Source organism: Dasypus novemcinctus, chromosome 8, assembly GCF_030445035.2.
Source record: "Dasypus novemcinctus isolate mDasNov1 chromosome 8, mDasNov1.1.hap2, whole genome shotgun sequence".
In the NCBI taxonomy this organism is placed as follows: domain Eukaryota; kingdom Metazoa; phylum Chordata; class Mammalia; order Cingulata; family Dasypodidae; genus Dasypus; species Dasypus novemcinctus.
The window spans coordinates 22,368,696-22,394,033 of NC_080680.1; the positions used below are offsets into that span (position 1 = coordinate 22,368,696).

Sequence of the window (25,338 nt, forward strand, 5' to 3'; positions counted from 1 at the left end):
GTGAGGGAAGTAACTTATGCTTTATGGCCTGGTATCTGTAAGCTCCTACCCCCAAAAAATACCCTTTATAAAAACCAACCAATTTCTGGTATTTTGCATCAGCACCCCTTTGGCTGACTAATACACTCATTTTCTTCTTTACACTTTTCCCACATCATCTTTACCATAGAAAGATTAGAAATTATATTCACAATTCAACTCTTTATTGTTCACATGCCCATACGCAGGATGACAATCCCCTTGGTGTCACAGAGTTGTTGATGCAACCTTGAGAAAGTCCAAATGTCACAATGGACAGTTACTCATTTACTCAACACTTACTGAGCATTATCACATGCCAGGCAAACTGGGCCAGGTCGTGGGGCTCCAAGATGAATGGGATCCAGCCTCTGCCCTGGGGAGGCTCAGAGGTTCCTGACAGAGCTGGCCACATAAGCAGATCATTGTGAAACAAGTGGTAAGTGCGGCATAGATAGAGTCATGGCATTAGGAGGACATGGAAAAGTGAAAATTAAGCCAGTCTGGGCTTGGTAGGGGAGAGGTTGGGTGAGGTGGCTTGTGGGGGAGAGACAGAAAGACCAGAGCTGAGAAGCAGGCTGGTGGCTGGGTTCATTTCTACAAATAGGAGGTGGGGACTTCTCCTACAGGCAGGTCATGCTACCTGGAACCCAGCTGGTCGTGACTGAGCCTACATGATCTCCCTTTCCTCTTCTGCCCTTCACTAACAGCACAGCTCTCTACCCCTAGACTTCTCTGCCTTCTTCCCTGCCACCACATTCCCACTAACTGTTGGCCCTAAATTCACTCTGTTCTCACCATGCCCGACATCCTTGCTCCTTCCTCTCCTCAGGCCTCAAGGATGTGCACTCCCAGTAGAGGCGAGAACTTGGCCATTCTGAAACAAGAATGGCAGAGAAGCTCCCTTTCCTCTTTTCTGGACCAGGGTCAAAATTGAATGGTAGGGGAGTGGACTTGGCCCAATGGATAGGGCGTCTGCCTACCACATGGGAGGTCCGCGGTTCAAACCCCAGGCCTCCTTGACCCGTGTGGAGCTGGGCCATGCACAGTGCTGATGCACACAAGGAGTGCCCTGCCATGCAGGGGTGTCCCCCGTGTAGGGGAGCCCCACACATAAGGAATGCACCCCGTAAGGAGAGCTGCCCAGCGCGAAAGAAAGTGCAGCCTGCCCAGGAATGGTGCCACATACACGGAGAGCTGACACAACAAGATGACGCAACAGAAAGAAACACAGATTCCCGGTGCCACTGAAAAGGATAGAAGCAGTCACAGAAGAACACACAGTGAATGGACACAGAGAGCAGACAACTGGTGGGAGGGAGGGGAAGAGGAGAGAAATAAATAAAAAATAAATCTTAAAAAAAAACCTGAATGGTAGGGGAGCAGGTGCCACTCAAGTGGTTGAGCACCTGCTTCCCATGAACGAGGTCCCAGATTCGAGCCCATCTTCCCGACCTCTGGGTCATGCCACAAATTCATGGGCCCAGGCCACCCGCACGTCTGCCCAACTGGCTACAGATTTGAGGGTTCCTAACACCCCCCTTAGGTCTGAAGGAATCACAGAACTCACTGAAAGTGCTATATTGACAATTTTAGTTTGTGGTAAAGTAAAAGGGTACAAATAAGAACAAGTTAAAAGAAGAGATGTGTAAGGCAAGGTTTGGGAGGGTCTCAAAAACAAGTTTCTGTGTCCTCTCCACATGGAGTCAAAACGTGTCACCCTCACATGGAGATGGATCTTACTCATCATGGCGTTCTGGACTTCGAGTGTCCCCGAGTTTATTCAGGCATGACTCAGAGGCCAGGAAGGTGGACTGAAATAGACTGACGTGAAGGGACTCAAAGCTCCTGACCGCCGGTTTAGCCTTTCTGGTGCGGCTGCCCCACGTGGTAACGATCAGGTGTGGTCTTGAGAGGAACAAAAGACACTCCTATTACAGAAAATTCCAAAAAGATCCAGAGAGTGTTTCCCCAGGAACTGGGGACAAAGACCAGCCAAGTTTCCCATTATGCCACAGAAGAATAACCCAGAAATGGCTTAGAGAAATAAAAAGTCTAATTTAACCCACCCAATAGGATATTTGCTTTCCTAAGAAAATTCAGGTTTTCAAAACATGCATTTTAAAAGCAATTATTTCAAAGGGAGAAGGGAGAATTGATAGTTCCATACACTCTACCCTCTAAAAATTTTTCCTACAAAAATTTAAATAATAAAGGGCATTTTTAATAGTTGGGTATATATGGCCATAAAACCTACATGTCATAAAGCAACCTGTCATATGCCTCTGACATCTGCTCCAGGCTGATGACCTCTCTGCCCATTTGCACTAGCTGAGCCCCCACTCTCTACTGAGGCTAACTGTGACAATACCTTACCACCTTCATCATCCATTGTGTTGGCTAACAAAGACACTCACCTGATCTTGGCAGATGTAGCAGACTTTTTCCCTTGAGGCACTAAATCTGATGGGTACATGTTTCTAATTCTGTTGAGTTGTAATCCACAGTGGTGGGAAGCGGATGTGGCTAAAGCGATTGGGCTCCTGTCTACCATATGGGAGGTCCCAGGTTCAATTCCCAGAGCCTTCTGGTGAAGGCAAGCTGGCCCACACAGTGAGCTAACACAAGATGATGCAACAAAAAAGAGACACAGGAAAAGACAATGAGAGACACAACAAACCGGGGAGCTGAGGTGGCTCATGCAATTGAGTGCCTCTTTCCCACATTGGAAGCTCTCACGATCACTTCCTGGAGCCTCCTAAAGAGAAGACAAACAAACACAAAAGAACGTGCAGCGAACGGACACAGAGAGCAGACAGCGAGTACAAGCGGCAAGGGGGAGGGGGAATAAATAAAATAAGTCTTAAAAAATCAATAGTGGCAAACTGTATTCCCTAATCAATCACTGGTGTTTTAGTCAATTCATCTCACAAGAACCCAAGCCGAAGACCTCTGCTTACTGAGCACCTACTCACTGCCAACCAGTGCTGTGCAAGTAGGAAGACAGACTCCAAGGCTAAGTAATCAATGGAAATCAGCCAGGAAAGCCCACTGGTCAAGAGCTAATGAAGGCCTGAAGCGTGATAGCATAGAGAAATACTAATAAGTATGGGAGAGATGTTGCTTTGTTGGGTTGGATAGTCTCCAGCTGCCTAGAAATGAAGGACGAGAGGGAGGAATGAAAAAGGCCTACTGCTCCACAGTGAGTCCTGATGGCCTGTGGGCACTGCTTGCTCCGAGTAGCCAGTCATCTCCCCTGTGGACCGTAAGAGCTGTGTGGATTTCAGAGGAAAAAGCAGTGAAGCAGTTACAGTCACATACATTTCCCAGATTGAAAATGCAAAGTTGCAATCATTTCACAGAAATCCCATCATGTTCTTTGTAGCCACTGCATATTTAAATGTTGAACATTTTCCAGGATGTTAATGTTAGTAAGGTTGACTTGAATAGCATCCAGTTAATGTTGTTGTTTTTTTCCCACACCATTTGCTTGTTTATTAAAATTGCAATCTTTATTATGGCTATTGGGTTATATTAGACTCAATTTTATTTTTTAAAAAACAAGATCAGTGGCTTAAAAGCATTCATTGAAACAAAAAAAGTGATGGAAATAATGTGCATCCTACAAATCAGAATAACCTTCTGAGCACAGATGGTAACTATGAATCCAGAATGAAAGTAGAATGTCACTCACTAGTTACGGAGTCAAGCAAATCTGCAGGTGAGATGATTTCACCCAAGCAGTTGAAAATTGAAACTGAATAGGAGGTGATACAATGAATATTTGAAAACTAGATTTGATTGGATGAATGTTCCCTTTGCCACAGTCCCCAGTGCAGTTATAAAATTTGGTCAAATGATACCACTAAAGGTTTTCAGTCATTAAACAAGCAAGTGTAGTGATATTCTAGTAAACCAATAGAGCTTTTCCAGAACAAGGACAAAATATTGCTTTCCATGACAAAATTGATCAATTTCATTGCTAAACACAAAGTGGAGACAAAGATGCCCAACACATTATTCAAAGTTGGTACTCATAGAGCAAAAATAAGAGCATGGTGCATTGTTGCTAAGAATTTGATCAATCTGGCTACAGAGTTAATCACATATGCTAAGAGAGAAGCAAAATATAAGCCATTGGCAAAATAGCTTTATTAACGCTCTTATTGAACAAATACGGTAAAAATGAAACACAACAAACAATGTGTCAAAGCATTTACAATTGCAAATGTGAGATAGTCTACAGTTTTGACATATACTTTGGATACTCTGTTAATCAGCCAAAGGGGTATTGATGCAAAGTACCAGAAATCTGTTGGTTTTTATAAAGGGTATTTATTTGGTGTAAAAGCTTAGTTACAAGGCTGTGGAAAGTCCAAGTCCAGGTACCATAAGGGGCGTTTTCTCACCAAAGTTAGTTGCCGTGTGCTGAAGCAAGATGGCGGGCGGTCTCTGCCTGGTCTCTCAGGGCTCCCTATCAAGTCTCTGGCATGGGATCGTTTCTTTCCAGGCCTTCTCAGCTGCTCAGTCGCTTTGTTCTCTTCAACTTCAAACTATCAGGCGAATGGCTCATTTCTCCCTGGGACCCCGGGATCAAACATGACAGAGTTCTCTCCTCTTGCGTGTATCTTCTTGAGTGAGTGGACTTTTACATCAGCCCTTGTGGGGGGCGGGGGGTGGGAATTCAACCCTGAGTCACACCCTGCTGCTATGGTCCGTCAAATCAAAGCCCTAATCCCAACAGGTCATGTAATCGAGACACGTTAGCTGAATCTAATGCATAAAAAGGGTATCACACCCGGAAGAATAGATTAGTTTACAAACAATCTTTTTCTTTTTTGGGAATTCATAAATAATCTCAAACTGCCTCAAATATGTAAATGAAGAAAAAAGACACAAGGATGTTTTGTTCTCTTTGCCACTGAAAATCTGGGGAAAAGTTTTTGTCGGAGCTGGGACTTAGACTTAAATGCCCAGATGTCCACACAAAAGGACACCCAGAAGGATGCTATGGGGAAGATTATTGCTCCAGAATAAAGGAAACTGTCTCTGAACATCCATCCATACACTATTTTATTCCCAAGGAGCCTAACTCTTGATTTTGATTTAGAGTTGGAAGATTTTGTGAAAACTGCACATACAACCAAATTGTGGCTACTGAGGTTTCCTCCTTTCATGTGAAGACATGGGTAAAGAATAAGACTAATGAGTTGCAAATTAAGATGCTGCACAGAAATCTGTATGTCATTTCATTCCCCCTGCAGTCCAAGGATTTAGTTTTTAAAGACATAACAGAGATGAGCTCTGGAGAGATGCAAACAGCAATAACACATTAAAGCTGGAAGGCAGATGAATGAGGAGTTACTGCCTTCCCAGACCAGAGAAAAGTGAAGAAGTAGAACACAACCTTACACCTTAAAATTAAGGCTCGGCTATAGGCAGTACCCAGTACTCTGAGAACTGAGGGTGAAGGGAAAGATAGACTAGCAGGTGGATGGCTGAGTGAGCTCTGGGAGAAGATTGAGCTCTAGATCCCCTCCTCTACATTATACCTCTGGGCTAATACCCCTCCCCAACCCTGACTGAAATCTGAATATTCTTTGGATAGAATAAAACAGAGTCTTTGGACTGGGCAGTGCCATGCCCAGCTGAGGGGGCAAGTATCATACCAAAAATACCCAGGCTTTCACCCCATCTGCATTCGACATTCTCTAGCAACCAAACCCTTTCCCTCCACACAGGAGAATGGAAATCTTATCTGGGGAATCTTTCCAGGCCAAGAAGAAAGACATAAACAGATTTACATCAAGGCCTCTTCTCCAAGATGGGCCGCCCAGAGTCCACAAGCCTATCAAGGTGCTCAGAGTTTTGTGCCAGCTTTCTAGTACCCTCCTCTGATTCATGAGCAGACGGCCAAAGGGCACCAGGCAGGTGAGCGCTGTCTCTATCATGGAAGTTAGAGAAAAACAAAATGGGGAGGGGGGGGCATAAAGGCAGCTTGATGGAAACAGAGACTACGTTGGGAGAAGAAAACTTCGAAGGGACAATCAAAGTATCTTCAGAGAGATAAGAGAAGATATTGCATCATGAAAACAAAGGAGGACATGAAAAGGAACACTGGGAAGCGAAAAAGAGCTCTTACAAGTTAACGGCATGATGACAAAACAACAAAATCGGAGTTAGAAAATAGAGTGGTCAAAAAGCAGATGAAAAAGATACCCAGATTTAAAAGAGAGAAAAGAAAGGACATTCCTTGCACCTCAGAGGAAAGTTCTTTTTGAACCACTTTCTGAGGGTAGCCATGGTGGGCTGAGAAACAGAAAATAAAGAAAAAAGCTGAGTACCACCCCTCCCTGGCCATATTTTTGCTGAATTTCCATCTCTGGCCCACCTGATAGTCCTGCCGGATGCACCAAATGGAATGAACACCTCATTGCCCAGTTTGCCCTTTGACTTCCCAAAGGAAGTCCCGGAGACTCCCAGGAAGCGGAAGCCAGACATAGTCCTGCTGACGCCAAGGTTGCTTTCTCTGGAGTCTTCATCTAACCAGGCAACTTCATTTTTTTCCCATTCGTAGCTTTCAAAAGTAAGTAGTGCTGTGTTAGGGATACATGAATTGATGGTGAAACTACGAAGAAACCCAAGGAATGATTTCTACAAAACTGGGGGGTGGGTGTTCATTTGGGGGGCATCTAGGGGGTTCTGGGGTTCAGGTAATGTTCTATTTCTTAGCTCTCTGGTAAGTACATGCTGGTGCCTTTTGTTTTTATTTCTTTAAATAATGCACATACATTTCATGCCCTGTATACTCACTCAAGAGTAACAGATGGGGAAGTGGATGTGGCTCAAGTGATAGGGCCTCCACCCACCGTATGGGCAGACCTGGGTTTGATCCCTGGGGCCTCCTGGTAAAAAAAAAAAAGAAACTTGCCCACGTGGCGAGCCAGTGCCTGCACAAGTGAGTCACGCAGCAAGATGATGCCGTGACGAAAGAGAGACACAGGGGAGAGTCAAGGCAAGGCACAATAGAAACCAGGAACTGAGGTGGTGCAAGTGCCAGGGAACCTCTCTCCACATCGGAGGTCCCCCGGATTGAATCCCAGTGACTCCGAGAGGAGAAACAAGAGGAGAAGACAAAAAGAAAAATAGATACAGAAGATCACACAGCGAATGGACACAAACAGCAAAAACAGCAGGGGAGGAGAGAGGGAGGGGGAAATAAATAAATAATTTTTTAAAAGGAGTGATAGATGTTGATAAAGTATTCGTAAAGTTTTTGAAATGAGAAATGAGGTTTTTAAAAACTGTTCCTTCACGAGCTGATAATATCAGTGAGGATTAGCTTTATCGCATGGAGTGGTTTCCCACAGCACGTCTTCTCTTTGTTGTGAGAATCATGCCCTGCACAAACCTGCACATCAGGACCGAAAAATCTGGATTATTAATGTGGAGGCTGAGGTGTCAGGGTCTCTTAAGACCAAATGGTAGTGCAAATGGCTGAGTTGCTGAAAGTTTTATTTTCCCCCAACATTTGATAAATGTCTTCTCCCCTCAGCAAAAGACATCAATGGCATATAATTTAGTGTCCTTTAAAACCACATCCAAATGCTGCTAGACAAGCTAAAGAAATACTTTCTGGAGCTAGTATGTGTGGGCTTGCAATCTGTTTGCCACAATCTCCTCAGCAGAAAGGCCCAATCGTCCAGCTACTGAACAGGCATGGAAGGCGTTTTCAGAGAAAAATCCATCTGCAGATGGTAAGCCACCAACAGAACCACTAAACACCGCCTGTCCTGTTCCAGAAAACAAGCCATTTTCCTATTCTAATGGAAACGAGGTAACAAGGAGTCTGCTGAGTGAGGAAATTGACTTTGTATCCAGGAACATGAAGGTTTCTTAGGGAAAGAGAGATCTCTCATTCAAAGGGCATAAATAGTTTAGTCATATTTTTACTTTAAAGAAAATCGTGATAACTTTTCAATTGCCCAGTACTGCATGGTGACCCCTTGGAGGCAAGTCAAAGAAAACCCAATTTCAACGGACACAAAAGAGTGGAAAGCAAGTTGCAGGAGAAATCTTACAGTATGCTTTTATTTACATGAATAAACAGCAGTTAAGCTCAACTTGTACCACCCACATTGCAAATATCTGAGGTGAATTGATGGCATTATGAACAGCATGTCCAATTTCACACAAACACAGACCATGCGGGGCCAACATGGACTTTCAGGCCTGATTGACTCTGAGATGCGACCTGCTTTTCAGAGATGTTAAAATGTATGAAATTGGGAAGCAGATGTGGCTCAAGCAGCTGGACCCCCGCCTGCCACATGAGAGGTCCTGGGTTCAGCTCCCAGTGCCTCCTAAAGAAGACAAGCCAGACAGTAAGCTGACATGAAGGGCTGGCATGGTGAGCTGATGCAACCAGATGATGCAACAAAGAGACACGATGAGGAAACACAATGAGAGACACAACAAGCAGGGAGCAGAGGTGGTTCAAGCAATTGGACGCCAACCTCCCACATGGGAGGTCCCAGGTTCAGTTCCCGGTGCCTCCTAAAAAGAAGACAAGCACACAATGAACAGACATAGAGAGCAGACAAGTGCAAAAAAAAAAGGTGGGGGAGATTAAATAAATAAAATAAATCTTTAAAAAAAAAGTATGAAATCAAAGTGAAAGGGTAGTTGTCATGCAACCGTCCACAGTGTGGGGACTGGTTATTGCAGAACCTAAGGACAATGGAGGGAGATAGTTCTGGGAGCAAAGCAAGAAGTGAACCTGGAATCTGACCATTGGATTGAGGAGCTGTGATTTGCTGAAAGTGGTTTTTGTAGCCATGTCAAGCTCCTGGAGCCTGCAGAGAAGTGGATGAAGGTAAAAAGGCTTGGTAAACCAGGCAGGAGAGTGTCCCACTGTCTGGAACACATCGCCAGCAGGTGCTTGGGGAGACCAAGTAGCTACATGCGCAGACACCCCAGCTAATGGCTTCTGTATTGGGATTTCATCTCCAAACCTTTCCCTTCTGTGAGATTGAATGTGTTGGAGGACTCATGTTCCCAACACCAAACCCACTCTCTAAGATCACTTCATGGCTCACCGCATATGCTTTTCCTTTGCAATTTTTGTTGTCAAAGTAGGTTTATGCTTAAAACAGCTAACTCCTGTATTGTCATTATGTTGGATTTAAGCAAGACAGAATGTTTCAAGTCCCAGTTTTCCATCTTGAAAAACATTCTTGAGGGTAGAAATTGTTTCAAATCTTGTTTATCCCGCATAAACAAGATGCGGGATCATGTGACTGATACATAAATAACTCCCCTGAGTTGAGAAGATGTAGGTTCTCTTTCTTTCCCATCTGTATTACTTTCTTCTCCAAAGCAGGAAGTCAGCCATGACTCTAAAGGTATTGTTTTGTTGTTTGTTTTTAGGAGGTACCGGGGATTGAACCTGGGACCTTGTATGTGTGAGGCACTTTTGTGCTCATGACCCTGGAGCTACACCTGCTCTTAAAGGTATTATTTTGACATTACAAAAGGAGCATGTGCTTACAGGGAAAAAGAACACTGAAAAACATTATAAATAGTAAAGAGCAAAAGCTCCACTTTCATCTCCTTCCAACTTACTTCCTTCTTTTGAAATCTGGTCTGTGGACTTCCAGGCCATATGCTAGGCATTTAGTATTACCTTTACATATATATTTCTTTTTATTTTTTATTTTTTTAGGAGGTGCCAGGGCTTGGACCCGGGACCTTGTCCATGGGAAGCAGGCGCTCAACCACTGAGCCACATCCCCTCCCCTGTATTCATTTTACCTACAGACATATTTTCTCTTAGACCTAAACAGCACATACATGGCTTTATTTTTTACATGAATGGAATCGTACTGGGTAATTACCAGTGAATTGAATCGTATCCCCAGTGAAGACAGGTTCAAGTCCTATAACCCTCAGCATGGTGGGTGTGAACGCATTTGTAAAGAGGCTCTTTGACGATGCTATCAAAGGTGAGCCCAAGTGGAAGGAGGGGCGGCCTCCACCCAACACGACTGGAGGCGTCAGCAGAGGAGATCCGGACAAGGAAGGGGAGGACACAGAAGAAGACAGGCGGGCATGTGACAGAGCCAGAGACCGAGTCAGGGACTGCCGGCAAGCCGTCGCCCGACACTACAGCCCTCAGAGAAAGCGCGATCCTGCCCGCACCTTGATGGGGACTTCTGGCCCCCACACCTGTGAGACAGCCGATCCCTGTGTTAAGCCACCTGGTGCATGGCCTTTGTTACAGCAGCCCTGGCGAACTGAGACACACTGATATGTTTCCAGCGTATTTGAACAATCTTGTTTCTCAAACGGCCAGTTCCTTTTAAAATGGGAGTCAGAACCTGTCAGTGCAGCACTCAAATCCTGGTTTGGCTCCCCAGTTCCCTCAGAGGAAAAGCCAAAATCCTATGACACCAGACAGGACTTTCTCTGTCTCCTGAAGCTTATCCCCTTACTTCCTCCACTTTTTTAAAATATATTTTTTTATTTTTAAAGAAGCTTTAGATGTTCTTGATCCCCCCACCCCCATGGCTCCCTCGACTGTTCTCTCATTGCTTCTGCTCATTGTCTTCTCATTGTCTGTTTGTCGTCTTTTTTCTTTATGAGGCACTAGGAACCAAACCCGAGGCCTCCCGTGTGGGAGGTGGGTGCTCAACTGCATAAGCCACATCAGCTCCCTGCTCGTTTGTTTTTGCTTGTTGTCTGCTCATTGGTTTTGCTCGATATCTGCTCATTATTTGTTTGTCTTCTTTAGGAGGCACCAGGAACCAAACCCAGGACCCTCCCATTTGGGAGGCAGGCACTCAATTGCTTGAACCACATCCACCCCCCTTCCAGTTTCTCTTGCAACCTAGTCTTCCTCCAGTCAGCCCAGCAAATGGCATTTGCCCTGACCCTTCTTCCCTCTGCCTGTAAGATTCCTTCCCCAGTTATCTTCAGGGCTAACTAGCTCATCTCCAGCAGGTCTTTGCTCAAAGGTCACCATCTCAGCAAGATCTACTGGGACCACCTTTTTCAAAGTAGCAATTCCCACCCCCCAGCTCTCCCATTTCCCTTGACCCTGAACTATTTTTTCCTTCATTACACTAATAACTTTCTACTTTATTTATTTATTATATGTATTATTTTCTGTAGGCCTCCCTTAGTAGAATGTAAACTCCACAAGAGCAGAAGTATATGTTTTGTTTATCAGTGACACAAAGAGGTGTTCCATAAATATTTGTAAATGTTTTAAAATTTTTTTCTTTATCACAGCTTTTACAATCAACTCATTTGTCTTTATATTCTTAAACTCTAGTCCTAAGGCCTGGCATATTATAAACATTAAGTATTTATTACATCAATGGTGTCCTGCATAAAATACAGCCAAAAATTCAGGAAAGGAGGCTAGCAAGGAAGAAAGAAAAGACTGACTTGGTTGAGAAAAAAATCTAGGAAGTAAAATAGCAGACTTCCAGTGCTGCCTAGCGGCAAAACAGTAGTACAATCAAGGATCCCTGGGCAAAAAGAAAAAGGTGTGTGTGTGTGGGGGGGGGGGTTATTAATAGTTATGTGAATAAAACAAGGTAATATTGTTAAAGCACACCTTAAAATGGCAATTATAAAGGCATTGCCATGTGGGTATTACCTTCTTTTTTGTAGTGTGTAAGCTCCTTGAGGACGCTTTCTCAAGAGGCGTTCTGGAGTGACAAATATTCGAAAAGATCATTTAGGGGAGCAGATGTGATTCAAGTGGTTGAACGCCTGCTTCCCACGTGGGAGGTCCCGGGTTCAGTTCCCGCTGCCTCCTAAAGAAACCAAAAACAAACAGCAAGCAAAACAGACGGAAACACCATTTCAGGGGAGCCGATGTGGCTCAGGGGTTGAGTGCTGGCTTTCCCCCTACAAGGTCCCAAGTTCAATCCCTGGCCCTGGTACCGCAAAAAACAAAACAACTCGTTTGGAGGAAAAGGGCTACTTTCTGAGGAAACCCGTTTCTAAAACCTCACTATTGAGAGGTAATTTAAAAATTAACAAAAATAATAATCCTTCCATAAAGTTAGGAGACGTGTGTTACTGTTTTTCCTAATCCTGTCTTCCTAATTGCATACTAAATAGGGAGACAAATCATATCCCCCTAAAACGCTGCCTGCCCTCCTGGGCTGTGGAGGACAGAAAGGGCTCCTGTAGAGGAGTCCCCTGTGGGCAAGTGGCCCAGGGCCAGGGGGTCCCCGATGCCTCTGTCCCCACAGCAGCCACAGCCACTGCTGTCCTGGACCTCAGCAGCTGCATGTCTCCCTCCCACAACCCAAACCGTTCCTGCCCCCCTGACATAGGTGGGGCTCCCCCGCCTGGACTGGAAAGGGTGGGAGCCCCCAGGCAGGCCAGCCCCCAGCAAAACCTGGAGCCAGGAATCTCATCCCCTCCTGCTTCCCGGCGTCACTTCCCGCCAGCAGGGCAGGGCGCCAGGCGTGTCCGCCGGGACTGGGGCGAGAACACGTGGAGTGACAGGGTTGAAGTGGAAACCAGGGCATGTGCCTGCGGAACTACCGTGAAGCAGCACCCATCACTGTCAAAGGCAGAGCAGGTGAGGTGTGGACTTCATGAGGAATCAGGTGAGAAAATAAGAGTCAGAACGCGTATGTCATCCCTGTGAACAATTACATGACCCTTCAATGCGAATGTGTCTGTCGACCGCTGTGTGATTATATAAACATGGAGAAAATGCATTTAATTAGACGGTTTCCCTGCCTAAGGGGCTTATAAGGGAAAAAAGCAAAAGCCAATGAAATCACACAGAAAAATGATAACATCCTATTTCTCCTATCTGGCAAAAGACATTTAAATGTGGGCTCTGAAATCAGACTACCTGGTTTATTCCCGGAGTCGCTACTTATTGGTTCTATTACCTTGGACAAAGGGCTTAACCTCTCTGTGCCTCAACTGCCTCATCTGTAAAATGGAGATAATACTTGTATCCATGTCAGAGAGTTGTTTAATGCATCAAATGGGAAAACTTTTAGGGCCATGCGTGGCACACAGTAAGTGTCCAAAACCTCTCAGCTCGCCTTGGTAGCCAGTACTAGCGGCCAGCATCATCAAGTTTATATGCCCGAGCATTTCTGTAGCTTACAGGATTCATCTGCGCAAGGGACTGAATTACCCCGTGGCCAGGGTCTGTCTGTCCCAGAACTGTGCTGATGCCTCCTGTGAAGTTTAAACTGCCCAGCATCCCTTTATACAAACGGTGCAGACCCGCCACCCTTCTGCTAATGCGTTCTTTCTTCAAGCAGATCATAATATAATTGACTAGCATGTCTTTTGATTTTTGTTTCCTTTTTTTTCTTAACAGCTTTACTGGGGTATAATTTACATGTGGTAAAATTCATTCCTTTTAAGTGTGCGATTCAGTGTTTTTCGTCAGTTGACAGAGTTGCTCAGCCCTCACTGCAATCTGATTTTAGAACCTTTTCCCAGAGACCTGGTGCCCATTTGCGGCCGCTCCTCTCTCCCCTTCTCACCTGCAGCCAGGTAACCCCTCAGCCTTTGTTCTTGCGCTGCTAACAGCCCCAGCCCAGCTCTTCCTTTCAGGGTTTACATCAAGCTAATTCTATTGGCTCTTGAGATTCCTCCAACCTAATCCCTCAGTGAAACACTATAGGCGATCACCTAGGCTGTGTGTGTGAGGTTGAAAGACGTACCTCACCAACACTGGTTTTTCATCTCAATCCACTTTCCTATCGGTGTGAACCCATTGTAAATAGGACCTCTTAAAGATGTTCCTTTTAGTTGGTGGGGCCCAGCTGAACAGACATGGGGTCGGTTTTACTGCAGTTTACGGGGAGTTGTATAAAGAGCCCGAAGTAGGGGACCCGGGAAGAGAAAAGAGAGGACATCGCCCTGTGATGGGAAACACCAGAATACCGAGGACCGCAGGCAAAAGCAAGCCTTCCAGGTTCTAGAATTGTGAGACAATAAATTCCTGTAGTTTAAACCAACCCATTGAGTGGGGTTTATGATAGCACCGAGGCAAACTAAAACAATGGACATATAGCCACCTTCATTCCTTTCTTTTTCTGCTGATTTAAAAACGTGTTTTGTTTTTTTAATTGCAAAAATATTGAACGCTTGTTATAAAATACGTAAGAGCACAAAGAGGCATACAGGAGAGAATACAAATTATCCATAATCCTACCCTCCGAACTGCTGTTAACATTTTAAAGTGAATCATGTGTGATTTTGTGGTAAAATGAGATCTTATGTTAAATACCATTTTAGAATGTTTTTGTTTACTTAGTATAAATATAAATTTAAAAATTTCCCACATCATTAAACATTTCTGTACAATTTCATACTTTCCCCAAATACGTACAAGTATGAGGACATCATTGGACAGTTAGGTTGTTTCCTGGTATGTTTGGGTTATTTTTTTTCCTGTTATATATAGCACGTTATTAGACATTCTTGGAGATACATTTCTGTACACATCTCTAGCATCCATTACAACATTATACTAAGTGAAAGAAACCAGTCACAAAAGACCATGTGTTCCATTCAGAGCCAACTCTGGGTGGGCTTTGACCAAATATTCAAAGCCAACCCAGAATCAGTTATGGGAAGGGACTTGGCCACCACTTCTTTTGTTGTTGTTATTGTATCTTTTAATTTTTATTCTATTAACATATTTATGACCTAAAATGCCCGCCTTTGAACCACATTCACATAGATAATTCAGTGCTATTAATTCCACTCACAGTGTAATTAATCCATTTCCAAAACTTTACTATCAACCAAAATAGAAATTCTGTACAATTGCAGCATTAACTCTCCATTCCCTACCCCCAACCCATTCCCTGACAACCTGTATTCTAGATTCTAACTCTATGAGTTTTTTATTCTCATTATTTCGTATCAGTGGGATCATACAATCTTTGTCCTTTTGTGTCTGGCTTATTTCACACAACATAAGGTCCTCAAGGTTCATTCAAGTTGTTGGCATGTATTAGGACTTCATTCCTTTTTACGGCTGAATAATATTCCATTGTGTGTATTACCACCTTTTGTTTATCCAGTTATTGGTTGATGGACACTTCAGTTGTATCCATCTTTTGGAAATTGTGGCTGCCACTGCTTGATGAGAACAACTATTAAAATTTTATAGCCGTTTTTAATCCCTCACAAAGGATCAAATAAAATTCTACCTGCACAATGTCCAGCAATATATCTGGCACATAGCGCAGTATTTCAAAATGTGAGCTGTTAACAGCTAGTGATGTAACTAGAAAAAGACTTTAAATAAAAGGGGGCAATGGTAAAGACAAATGAGTTTATATGGCTAAGAGACTTCAAAATGAATCAGGAGGTCATCAGAGGGGTCATGCTTATGCACATCTCAGTAGGGTCTCAGAGACAGCCAAAGTGGGTACAACCCACTGTAGCAGTGCCTGGCGGCTATGGAGACATCCTACGGTCATGGCAGATGGCTCTGGAGTTCAGTGCCTTGCTAGTGGGTCCTACTTTGGAGTTTGTGCTCCTGAGTGTGATGGAGTTAGACTCAGATTGACCTCTCTGTGCATGCCCTTTCCGTCACTTTTACTGAACATGTGGTTGGTGCTGGGGTTGGTGTGTGCTCGGGAGACTTGGGTCTCTGGACTGTCCATGTGCCGGCTGGGCCCTGAGCCTCAGCAGAGTTGCAACTCCTACTCTCCAGTTCACTGGACTTACCCAAGTCAGCTAACAGGGAGGTGAGAATGGTCAACCACCACACCAGGGAACTGAGAGAGTCTACAACTGCAAGCGGGAGAATCACATTCATCAGTCACGTGGGATCTAAGCCCCCACCTCCATTTAGAGGTGCAGTAGGCATCGCCAACTCAGGATTCTCAGGATGGAGGAATAAAATATGGATTAAAATGGACTTACTAGTATTCTACTATACAACTATTGTGCCTCTAGCAATGGAAGAAATTGTATCATTGATGTGAAGACATTGGCCATGGGAGTTGCTGAAGGCAGGGAGAGGAAAGAAGTGTCATACGGGCATTTTTGGGACTTGAAGTTGTCTTGAATAATATTGCAGGGACAGATGCAGGACATTATATATCCTGCCATAACCCATTGAATGGACTGGAGAAAAGTATGAACTGCAATATAAACTGTGGTCCACGCGATATGGCGGTGCTCCAGAATGTATTCACCAAATGCAATGAATGTGCCACACTGATAAAAGAGGTTGTTGATATGGGAGGAGTGGGAGGGTGGGGTAGGGGGTGGGAGCCTCTTATATTTTTTGATGTAACATTTTGTGTGATCTACGTATCTTTAAAGAAAAAGGCAATTTTAGAAATTTCATTTTCAATGAATAAATAAATAATTTTTTAAAATGTGAGCTATTCTTAGCTTTTTCTCCTGAAACAAAAAACACTTTTTCTGGAGAAGGTGGTAGGTGAGTTTTCCTTTAGATGAACTGAAAGTTGATTAAATAATGTAAGACAAAAAAATGAAATAGTTCATATAAGATTCTCTGAGTTTGTGTTAACGTCTAAAAACACATGTCATATAAGAATGTGGAGAGTTTTCAGTGAAAATATCTGATTGAAATGTGGTTTCAACTTGATGGATTCAGACTAGGAAGACAAAAAAAAACCTCAAAAGGATGTAATTTTCAAAAAATGTCCCGCTCGTGAAGTTGATGGAGTTCCACTCTTGGCATATTTTTAAAATAATTGTATTATTAACTATCATGTATAGCTTACATTAGGGTTCACTCTTACTGTTGTTGAGGTCAATGTTTTTTATTTTATTTTATTTTTTTATGGTAACAAATATACAACATAAAATTGTTCATTTAGCTACTTTCAAGTGTACAATTCAGTGGTCTTAATTAATTTTTTCCATCACCCCAAACAGAAATTCTGCCAATTAAGCATTAACTCACCATTCCCTTTGGCATTTTACCTTGTCTTTCCTTATATTGTTGTATTCTTTTTAGGAATTAGAGACTAAAATCCCAGCACAGCACATCTCATTGGAGACACCACTCTAATTAGATACAGAATGGAAGCAAGGATTCCTAGCGGTTCGGTATGTATTTTAAATTCTGTACTATCCTATTAAAAAAATGCTTATATTGAAAATTTGTAAAAATTCAAACTATTGAATACCCAGGGACATACCATGATGGGGAAGCATAGGGAAACTCAAAATTTTGCTTCAGTGACTTAACATTTTTTTAAATTAGAAAAGTGGTAGGTTTTCTAAAAAACCGTGCAGAAAGTACAAAGGTCCCCCTCACACGTAATTTCCCCTATTATTAATACTTTGCGTTACTGTGGTACTTTGTTATAATTGATGAAACAATGCTATTATAATTATACTATTAACTAGCTAGAGCAGTTAGGCTCTATAGTTGAGTGGTAGGAGTTCTTTATGCATTTTGGATATTAAACCCTTATTGGATATGTGGTTTCCAACTATTTCCTCTCAGTCTATAGTTTATGTTTTTACTTTCATGATAAAGACCTTTACACAAAAGTTTTTTTTTCTATCAAGTCTCATTTATCTATTTTTTTTCTTTTATTGCTCATATATTTGGTATAAGGTCTAGAAATCATTTACTAATACGAAGTCTTGAAGATGCTTCCCTGTGTTTTCTTATAGGATTTTTATAGTTTTGGTTCTTATATTTAGGTCTTTGATCCATTTTGAGTTTATTTTTGTATATGGTATGAGGTAGGTATCCTCATTATTTTGCATATGGAGACCCAGTTTTCCTGGCACCATTTGTTGAAGAGACTATTCTCTTCCCATTGAGCGGATTTGACATCCTTGTGAAAAATCAACTGGCCGTAGGTATGGGGGTTTAGTTCTGATCTCTCAGTTCAATTCCATTGGTCCATATATCTGTCTTTGTGCCAGTACTATGCTGTTTTATTACTGTAGCTTTGTAATAAGTTTTAAAATCAGGAAGTGTGAGTCCTCCCACTTCATTCTTCTTTTTCAAAGTGGTTTTAGCTATTTGAGGCCCATTACCCTTCCATATAAATTTAATAATTGGCTTTTTCATTTCTGAAGGTAAAGCTTTTGGGAATTTTATTGTGATTATATTGAATCTATGTATCATTTTGGGTAGAATTGACATCTTTACTATTTAGTATTCCAGTTCTTGGACACAAAATGTTCTTCTGTTTATTTAGGTCTTCTTTGATTTCTTTTTTTTTTTTTTTTAAAGATTTATTTTTATTTATTTAATTCCCTTCCCCTCCCCCGGTTGTCTGTTTTCTGTGTCTTTTTGTTGTGTCTTGTTTCTTTGTCCGCTTCTGTTGTCGTCAGCGGCACGGGAAGTGTGAGCAGCGCCATTCCTCGGCACGCTGCACTTTTTCTTTCGCGCTGGGCGGCTCTCCTTACGGGTGCACTCCTTGTGCATGGGGCTCCCTTATGCGGGGGACACCCCTGTGTGGCACGGGGCTCCTTTGCACACATCAGCACTGCGCATGGGCCAGCTCCACATGGGTCAAGGAGGCCCGGGGTTTGAACCGCGGACCTCCCATGTGGTAGATGGACGCCCTAACCACTGGGCCAAAGTCTGTTTCCCTTCTTTGATTTCTTGTAGTAATGCTTTGTACTTTTCTGTGTACACATCCTTTACATCCTTTGTTAGATTTATTTCCAGGTATTTAATTCTTTTAGTTGCTGTTGTAAATGACATTTTTTCTTGATTTCCTCTTCAGATTGTTTCTTCACTAGTGTATATAAACACTATTATTATTATTTTTATATGTGGTACTGGAGATTGAACACAGGATCTCATACATGGGAAGCTGGTGCTCAACCACTGAGCTATACCCTCTCCCCTACTAATTTTTGCATGTTGATCTTGTACCCTGCCACTTTGCTGAATTTATTTATTAGTTCTATTAGCTTTTTTGTGGACTTTTCAGGATTTTTTGTGTGTAGGATCAAGTCATCTGAAATTAGGAAAAATTTCATTTATTCCTTTCCAATTTGGATGCCTTTCATTTTTTTCTCTTGCCTAATTGCTCTAGCTAGAACTTACAGTACAGTAACAGTGGTGGCAGTGGGCATCCTTGTCTTGATCATGGAGGAAAAGCTTTCAGGTTTTCAAAATTAAATATGATGTTAGTTGGTGGGTTTTTCATATATGCCCCATATCATGTTGAGGAAGTTTCCTTCCATTCCTAGTTTTCTAAGTTTTTATTTTAATCAAGAAGGGGTGCTAGATTTTGTCAGATGACTTTTCTGCATCCTTTGAGGTGATCATGTGCTTTTTATCCTCTGTTCTGTTAATGTGGTGTATAACATTAGTTGACTTTCTTATGTTGAACCACCCTTGCATAATTAGGATAAATCCCACTTGATTGTAGCATATAATTCTTTTAATGTGTTATTTGATTTGGATTGTTAGTTTTGTGTTGAGCATTTTTGCAGTTATATTCATAAGCAATATTGAGCTATAATTTTATTTTTCTTATGGTATCTTTACCTGGCTTTGGATGAGAGCAATTAATTAGGGAGTATTCCCTCCTCTTCAATTTTTTGAAAGAGTTTGAGTAGGAATAGTATTAATTCTTCTTGCTATGTTTGGTAAAATTCACCTGTGAAGTCATCTAGCCCTGGTTTTTCTTTGTTGGGAAGTTTTTGATTACTGATTCAATCTTTTAACTAGCTGTTGGTCTGTTGAGATCGTCTATTTCTTTGTGAGTCAGTGTAGGTAGTGTGTGCATTTCTAAGAATTTCATCTAGATCATATAATTTGTTAGCATACTGTTGTTCATATTATCCTCTCATAATCCATTTTACTTTTGTGGGGCTGGTAGTAATGTCCCCTCTTTCATTTCTGATTTTGGATATTTGTGTCCTCTCTTCCTGTCAGTCTAGCTAATGGTTTGTCAGTTTTACTGATCTTTTAAAAAAACAAAAAACAACTTTTGGTTTTATTGGTTCTATTTTTTAATTTAATTTATTGCCACTCCAATCTTTATTATTTCCTTCTTTCTGCTTGCTTTGATTTGGTTTGCTCTTCTTTTTCTAGATCCTCTAGCTGTGATTTGAGATTGTTTTTTTTTTTAACATAAGCATTTAGAGCGATACATTTCCCTCTCAGCCCTGCATTTGTTGCATTCACTGTTTCGTTATGTTATATTTTCATGTTCATTTGCCTGAAGATATTTCCTAATTTCCCTTGTGATTTCTTCTTTGACCCATTGGTTCTTTAAAAAGTGTGTTGTTTAATTTCCACATATTTGTGAATTTTCCAATTCACCAACTATTATTGATTTTTAGCTTCATTCCATTGTGTTCAGAGAAGATATATTGTATGATTTCAATACTTCAAAATTTATTGTGACTTGTTCTGTGACCTAGCATATGGCTTATCCTAGAGAATGGTCCATGTGTACTAGTGAAGACTATATATCGTGCTGCTACTGGATGAAATGTTCTATATATGCCTCTTAGGTCTAGCTGGTATATAACATCTTTTGTTACAGCAAAATGAAGTTCTTCCTGGGGTGAGTGTAAGTACTGTGTTGCTTTCCTCATAATGATCATATGTTTTAAAGAGCCATTTGTCAACTGTGGCCTAATTTCTCTTGGGTACTCTTGCAGTAGAACTGACCTGGATTCAAGGGAAACTCTGCATTGGTCTAAATAACCCAAATTTTGGCTCCAACCTGAGATTTTAATTTCTTTGACCTTCCAACTTAATGACCTAAGAAACCTCTTAGGAATAAGGGAATTAGTAGGCAGGATGCTCTAGAAAAGAAGATTTTGTTCCTTTAATATAGGGTTTTAGATCTGGCAGGGGACTCTGAGGGACCACTTACTGTCTTTTCTGCCAAAAACTATCATTGCATCACAAACACTGCCCCAATGGCTCCATTTGCTTTGGTAAAATATTCCAGGGAATGACCATTACAGCTTTCTCTTACAGTGCATTCCTGAACATTCCCAAGCTCTGATGAATGAAGTTCTGACATCTAGATTCCCTGGCTCCCTTTCTTTCTTAAAAGAAATGTGGCATTACTCACAACGATCAAGTTATAACCCCCACAGCAGTCTCTCCCCATGTTATTTCTCAGAATTTTAGAGCCAGAAAGATCTTGGAGACATTAGAGTTCACATTTAACTGGCTCATTTTACAAAGGAGGGTTTAGGTGATGTGTCTAAATAATATACTTTTGGGGGAATGAATCTGAGGTTTGATCTTGGAACTTTGACTCTGTTTTTTATTCCACCTTGCTACCTATTGACTTGGTGTAGTTAGGCAAAGATATCCTAAAGATAAATGCTTTGGTTTTCGTGGTTCTTTGTTAGCCTATTTGCTCTAGGATTTTTGGGTCTGCCAGGCTATTACATTTTCATCCATCTCATGACTTTCCCCGTTTTTCTCACAGCTGCCAGAATTCTATGCACTTGTTGAGAAATTTAATAAGGAGAGCAAGAAATCTAATATTAAAAAAACTCACGATATTTCACTTAGTGATGCACAGAGAATACTTAGTCAAAACCTGGAGGCCATGTCACCCATAAGTGAATCTGATGTGAGAAAAGAAGAGTCCCAACCTGTTTTTACGTGCACGGTGGTTAAAAAAGAGGAGAGAGAGAAGCCAAAATCAATGACTGAACTCCTGCACTGCAGTTTACTGAGGCCAGCAGGAACCGTCTGCAAGTCCCAAGACAAACTCTCCCAGCATGGGATCCCTCTTCCCAAGCACATTTTCCCTTCTGATATTCTCCTCGATCCTCACCCTGTCTCTTCGTCGCTGACTGCCTTATGGAAGAAAATGCAGGCCAGCACAACATTATGCAGGCTAGTCGTGAACAAAGCCACTCCAGAACAGTTTGTCTTTAAGGATAAACTTCCACAATACTTATTATTGGATCCAGGTAATCGAAACGGATAAGGCCGTGTGGGAAACATTAGTGGAAATCTGACCACAAAACTTACCTAGATTTATTTATTTATTTATTTCTAACAGAAAGAGCCAAATATTGATCCCTGGAAATCTCGTGGCTCTAGGGTTCTGGGGTTCCTGATTGCTGCTCTTTTGGCCTACAGCAGCAATGTGAAATCGGGGAGAGGGAGTCCAAACTTCCGGGTCCCATCTCAGGTTCGTTCCTGAAAAGGGGTAGTGTTAAGACAAACCCTCCTTTATAAACTGAGCAGCTAGACTTGGGCGCTAAGGCACCCGTAGCCATTTGCTTCTCTTTAAATGGAGTCAGGCAAGCATTTACTGAGTAGTGACTTTGTCTTTTCTTAATGATCTTGGTTTTACCCCAATTGAGCTTTTATTTTTAGAGATTTTTCATGATCCGTTTATCCTGATTGTTTTATCGGTGTGGAGGCCTCCAGGAGAGGCCACGAGCAACAGGAGGGGCTCTCCTCATTTCTGATTCTTTAACAGGAAATTACCCAGGAAGGGCCAACGTTTTAAACAGAGAAGGTTAAAATGTATAGACTGTACCATTTTTGGTGATGATGCTGAGTTTTAAGGAGAAGGGAGAGTGTTACTTCTCAGAAGTTCTCCATTTTCCTTACGTAACTTGAGAGTGGTAATATTTTGTCATTCTGTGTAGCTATAAAAATTAGACTAAACCAATGAGGATAAAATATTTGAGCTCCTCTGAAGTAGATTTCAAGATAAGACCATTTGCACAGGAAATAATCTGATACTACCTTTTTTTTTTTTTTTTTTTTTTTTTGTATTAAAAGTAGTAGGAGAGACCAAAGGAATAATTTTAAAAGAATAGATTGGCCACCCTGAGTCTATTTGACCCAAGGAACAGGAGGAGGCTTTGCTGTAACTGCCTACATTGCCACCTTGATAGAGCCAAATGCAGGTTTCTGATTCCTTTGGGAGAGTCAGACTCTGTGTGTTTGGGAGCCCAGGCAGAGCTAGAAAGTAGGAAGATTGTAGGAATGGTCTAGTTAATCCACACAAAGTCTGGGATAGGAGAGGAAAAAACATAGAATGATAGAAAGTATTGGGCGTTGATAACAAGAATAGACAAAAGGCCCATCAAAGAAGTCCTGAAGCTTTGGATGTTTGACTGAGTTTTGATCATGATGATTTTGCTACCCGCAAAGGATCAAATTGTCATTTCTTCCTAATGCAGGGATTGCCTGCCATCTAGTTAACTTCAGGAGGTCTCTGATTTGGCCTCCCACATTCTGTGTTAGAGCCTCTTTTCTGCCTCCATTTCTGGGATATTTCCTATCTATTCAAGGAACATGCATGAGGCCAAGTAGGCATCCCCATTGGGGATATCCAGTAATTCCTTAGGACTAATTAATATAGCAACAACTCATCTTCTGTTGCCCTCTATTTTCCAGTACTACTGTCATTTTATCAGCTGGCCAGTCCCTATAGGATGCTTAGTCCAGAAGAACTTTAGAACTCCTAGTATGCCAAAGATTACTGCACCAAGCACTTCCCAGCTCCAAGCACTGGGGGAGGAAAAGAGAGCGGGTGCTGCCATTTTACTCTTCTCCCGTTCTATACATTCCTCTTGCTCAGGCTAAATCTAGTAGGATCGTGTTGGTTAGGAGTGTGTTTGACAAAAAAAAAAAAGACAGAAAAACCAAATGAAGGTTATTGTTCTTATACAATATTAAGTCTGGAGGTAGGTAGACAAGGGCTGGAGCAGCACTTACTCATGTTACCGAGGACACAGGCACTGCCCTGCTAGGGTTGGCTGCAGTCCCTCTTCCACCAGGGAAGGTATGAACTCAAGGAGCAGCCCCTGGCACCAGCCTCTCATTTCAGGCATGTACAGATGGCTATGAAGACTCCAATCAGGCAGACCCCGGGAAACCAGGCCCTCCCCAGAAGAGGAATGTGGGTCTCATTTGGGCAGGGGCAGGTGCCCCTGGTCTATTTTTTCTTCTTGGGCCTTTGGCTATAGAAGATCTGCTCAAATGTCATAGGGAGGATGGTGAAGTCGCCGTGAGAAAGAGACCAGGCCCCCCGTCTCCAAGTTCACACTGCCTTCCTGCTCGTCTCCTCTAGCTGCCCTTTCCCGTGCAGTCCTCAGAGTCACCGCATGGCTCTTCGACCCCTGGTTTTACCTCAGGCCCCTGCCTTAGGGTGCCTCCTTTTCCTCCTCCTCCTATTCCTTCTTCTCTTCTTCCTCCTTCTTTTTTTAGGCTTACAACTTATTTAGTGTTGGGAGGAATTTAAGGGAAATGGCTACTGGGAAACATGGCTTGGCTTGATTTTCCTTTGGCTCCTTGAGGGAATTGCAGTTCCTTGGGAGGCATCCATTTCACGCTAGTCAGTCCGGAAAGACTAGGGAAAACTTCCAGATTCTAGCTGAGCCACTGCCCTTTTATATTCAGGACTTCATCAGCTTCTTGGAAGAAACTACACTAAACATCACGTACTTCTGATCAATAGTCTTCCTTGGTTTAACGCCTCCTCGGGGCCTTTATCGCCTCCCCAGTAACCTCAGTAGCCTGCTGGTCTCTCCATTTGCACATTCTATTAGTCTCCAAGCACCAAACGAGACACTTCCACTTGGTCCTGCAGGGTTCCCTTGAGCACAGGAAGCCAGAACCACCCCACTTCCTCTTCGAGGGAAGGTTTTAGATGAGATGTACACCAAGGGTCCCCCCTTAGCTTATAAAGCTTCAGAAGCAATTCCTACCAGAAGGGAGAAAGAGACTAGAATCCATCAAAGTTTTATTCTGTCCATGAAGCATCGCTCAGAAACTGAAGGTTAACTAGCAATACCTTGTGATTCTTTGAAAATGTGTTTCTTTTCAGAAAAGCAATTCATGGATCTAAAGGACCTGGAATGGAGATTTTACAAGGGCATCGTGATGTGGAGCCGTAGGACTTCAGATTCGTTTATAACAATAAAATATGACAGTGAGAAGAGATTTGTAGAAAGCCAGGATATGCCTGATGTAATTTTCCCCCCTCTAGTTAGTAGATCTTTGGTCATTTATTCTCAGACTGATTATCAAAAAAATTAAATTGTTCTCATTAAGTGGAATATGTAGTTCATTAAAACATCTTGGACACTGATTTTTTTTTTTATTTTAGAGTGCACTGAATTTATACATAAAAAGTAAAGAAGCAGAGCTACACAATAGAACACAAGAACTGAGTCTATACAATACATGCGTAAGATCCAAAAGTGAACCACTGACATGCAGAAAATGATCCAAGTTGATCTGCTAATGGAAGGCCTGATTTGGACCATTTGGCCAGGACTGGGACAAATATAGATGATATGAAAAAAAAAACAAAACGGTGCATATGAAAGAAAACTCCCAAG

General features: G+C 42.3%; 1 protein-coding gene across 1 annotated transcript; it reads left to right on the forward strand.

Annotated features, from left to right (window-relative positions):
* Positions 1-341: 341 nt before the first annotated feature.
* Positions 342-25,085, forward strand: C8H9orf153 (chromosome 8 C9orf153 homolog). Its single transcript, XM_058301569.2, has 4 exons — positions 342-457; positions 17,027-17,118; positions 21,450-21,942; positions 24,822-25,085. The coding sequence occupies exons 2-4, from the start codon at positions 17,092-17,094 to the stop codon at positions 25,031-25,033; spliced, it is 732 nt and encodes a 243-aa protein (XP_058157552.1). The 5' UTR covers positions 342-457; positions 17,027-17,091; the 3' UTR covers positions 25,034-25,085.
* The last annotated feature ends 253 nt before the right edge of the window (positions 25,086-25,338 follow it).